This window comes from Priapulus caudatus, unplaced genomic scaffold (assembly GCF_000485595.1).
Source record: "Priapulus caudatus unplaced genomic scaffold, Priapulus_caudatus-5.0.1 Scaffold137, whole genome shotgun sequence".
NCBI classification, from domain to species: Eukaryota; Metazoa; Priapulida; class Priapulimorpha; order Priapulimorphida; family Priapulidae; genus Priapulus; species Priapulus caudatus.
The window spans coordinates 436,104-437,645 of NW_014577198.1; the positions used below are offsets into that span (position 1 = coordinate 436,104).

Sequence of the window (1,542 nt, forward strand, 5' to 3'; positions counted from 1 at the left end):
CACACACACACACACACACACACACACACACACATACACACATCAGTGGGCAAAGTAAGCACAAACGCACATCAGAACGCACATACGCACATCAGTATACACATACATACGCGCGAACACCCATTAGCGAGCACGCACGCACGCACGAAACACACGCACGCATATTGCTGCACACGCACAAGAAATCATCAATGCACCAACACGTACTCACATACGAAGAAAGCTCGAACACAAACGCATTTGTTTGTGTTCGAGCTTTCTTCGTATGTGAGTACGTGTTGGTGCATTGATGATTTCTTGTGCGTGTGCAGCAATATGCGTGCGTGTGTTTCGTGCGTATATATATATATATATATAAGCATAAGACAGGATTAACTATTTTTAGAATTTATCAAAAAGTATTTTTTTATTAGACATATATGTTTACATATAATGCATTTTTTCGCGTATGCATATGTATAGACATGCATGTAAACCCTAATATGAAATTAAATGATATGTTATCGTAGTTACTAAGCAGTTTCCCACATTTTTACTTTAGCAAATCGTGCCGTACATTGCAAACCTACGCATGTTGCCACCACGATGATGTCCTTGGCCTGCAGCGCCACCTGGTTGGATGAATCAAGGTAGAACAGGGAGCACAGCATCGCTGCCTATGCCAGCAATCTGATAGCGGCGGAGAATGCGCACGTGGCCTTCCTCTCCCCAGTCCTCACCGAAACTGAAATAGCGTGGTGGCGACATGTTAGCAAACCACACAGTGGCGTAGTTAATGGGGGGGGGGCAAAGGGGGCCATGGCCCCCCTGTTGATCCGAAAGTGAAAAAAGAAGAAGAATTGTACTACTAAAATGAGAATTGTCGTAGTCAGAATGAAAGCTGTACATGTACTCAAAAGTGCCTCAAATACCATCTCCTGCGATCTACAATTTCAATTTTTTTGAGGGTGGACCCCCATACCCCCCGCCTGTTTTCACCCCCACCTCCTTGGAATCCTGGATCCGCCAGTGAACAGTTACATATCTTGGGAGCAGAGAACAACGAACAAAAATGTCGCCTTTTTGCATGGCGCCCAAAACAAAGATTGCAGAGCTGAGAGGTGGGGGAGCGTCGTTGCTAACTGGTAAGGGCCTCATGTTGCATAATCGCATACGCCCACTTTAATTCTCGGCTCCGGCGGTGAGGCTTAATATATAATAGATCTGAAAGCGAGCCGTCAAATTTCAGGCCATGCTGCGATCGCGATGAGGGTACCACACAGTAATACGCTGAATGAAAGCAGCACTCAACTTCGACGCCCTATTACGCCTGGTGACCACATTCAAACAAAACATGCGAGCTTCGTCCGCGCACCCTAATGCTAAAAGCTCTTTGCATGATCTATGGTACACCGTAAGATAAAAGCCGGCTGTGTGTGCGTGTGTGTGTGTGCGTGCGTGCGTGCGTGAGTGCATGCGTGCGTGCGTGCGTGCGTGCGTGCGTGCGTGCGTGTGTGTGTGTGTGTGTGTGTGTGTGTGTGTGTGTAGTGTGTGTGTGTGTGT

At 47.0% G+C, this 1,542-nt stretch overlaps 1 protein-coding gene across 1 annotated transcript in view; it reads right to left on the reverse strand.

Annotated features, from left to right (window-relative positions):
• Window positions 1-371: 371 nt before the first annotated feature.
• Window positions 372-1,542, reverse strand: part of LOC106806033 (crustapain-like) — a gene marked incomplete in the record, with an annotated part of 9,508 nt that continues 8,337 nt past the window's right edge. Inside the window, 1 exon segment of the mRNA XM_014807875.1 lies at window positions 372-724. Within this exon segment, the coding sequence (XP_014663361.1) occupies window positions 625-724 (100 nt within the window).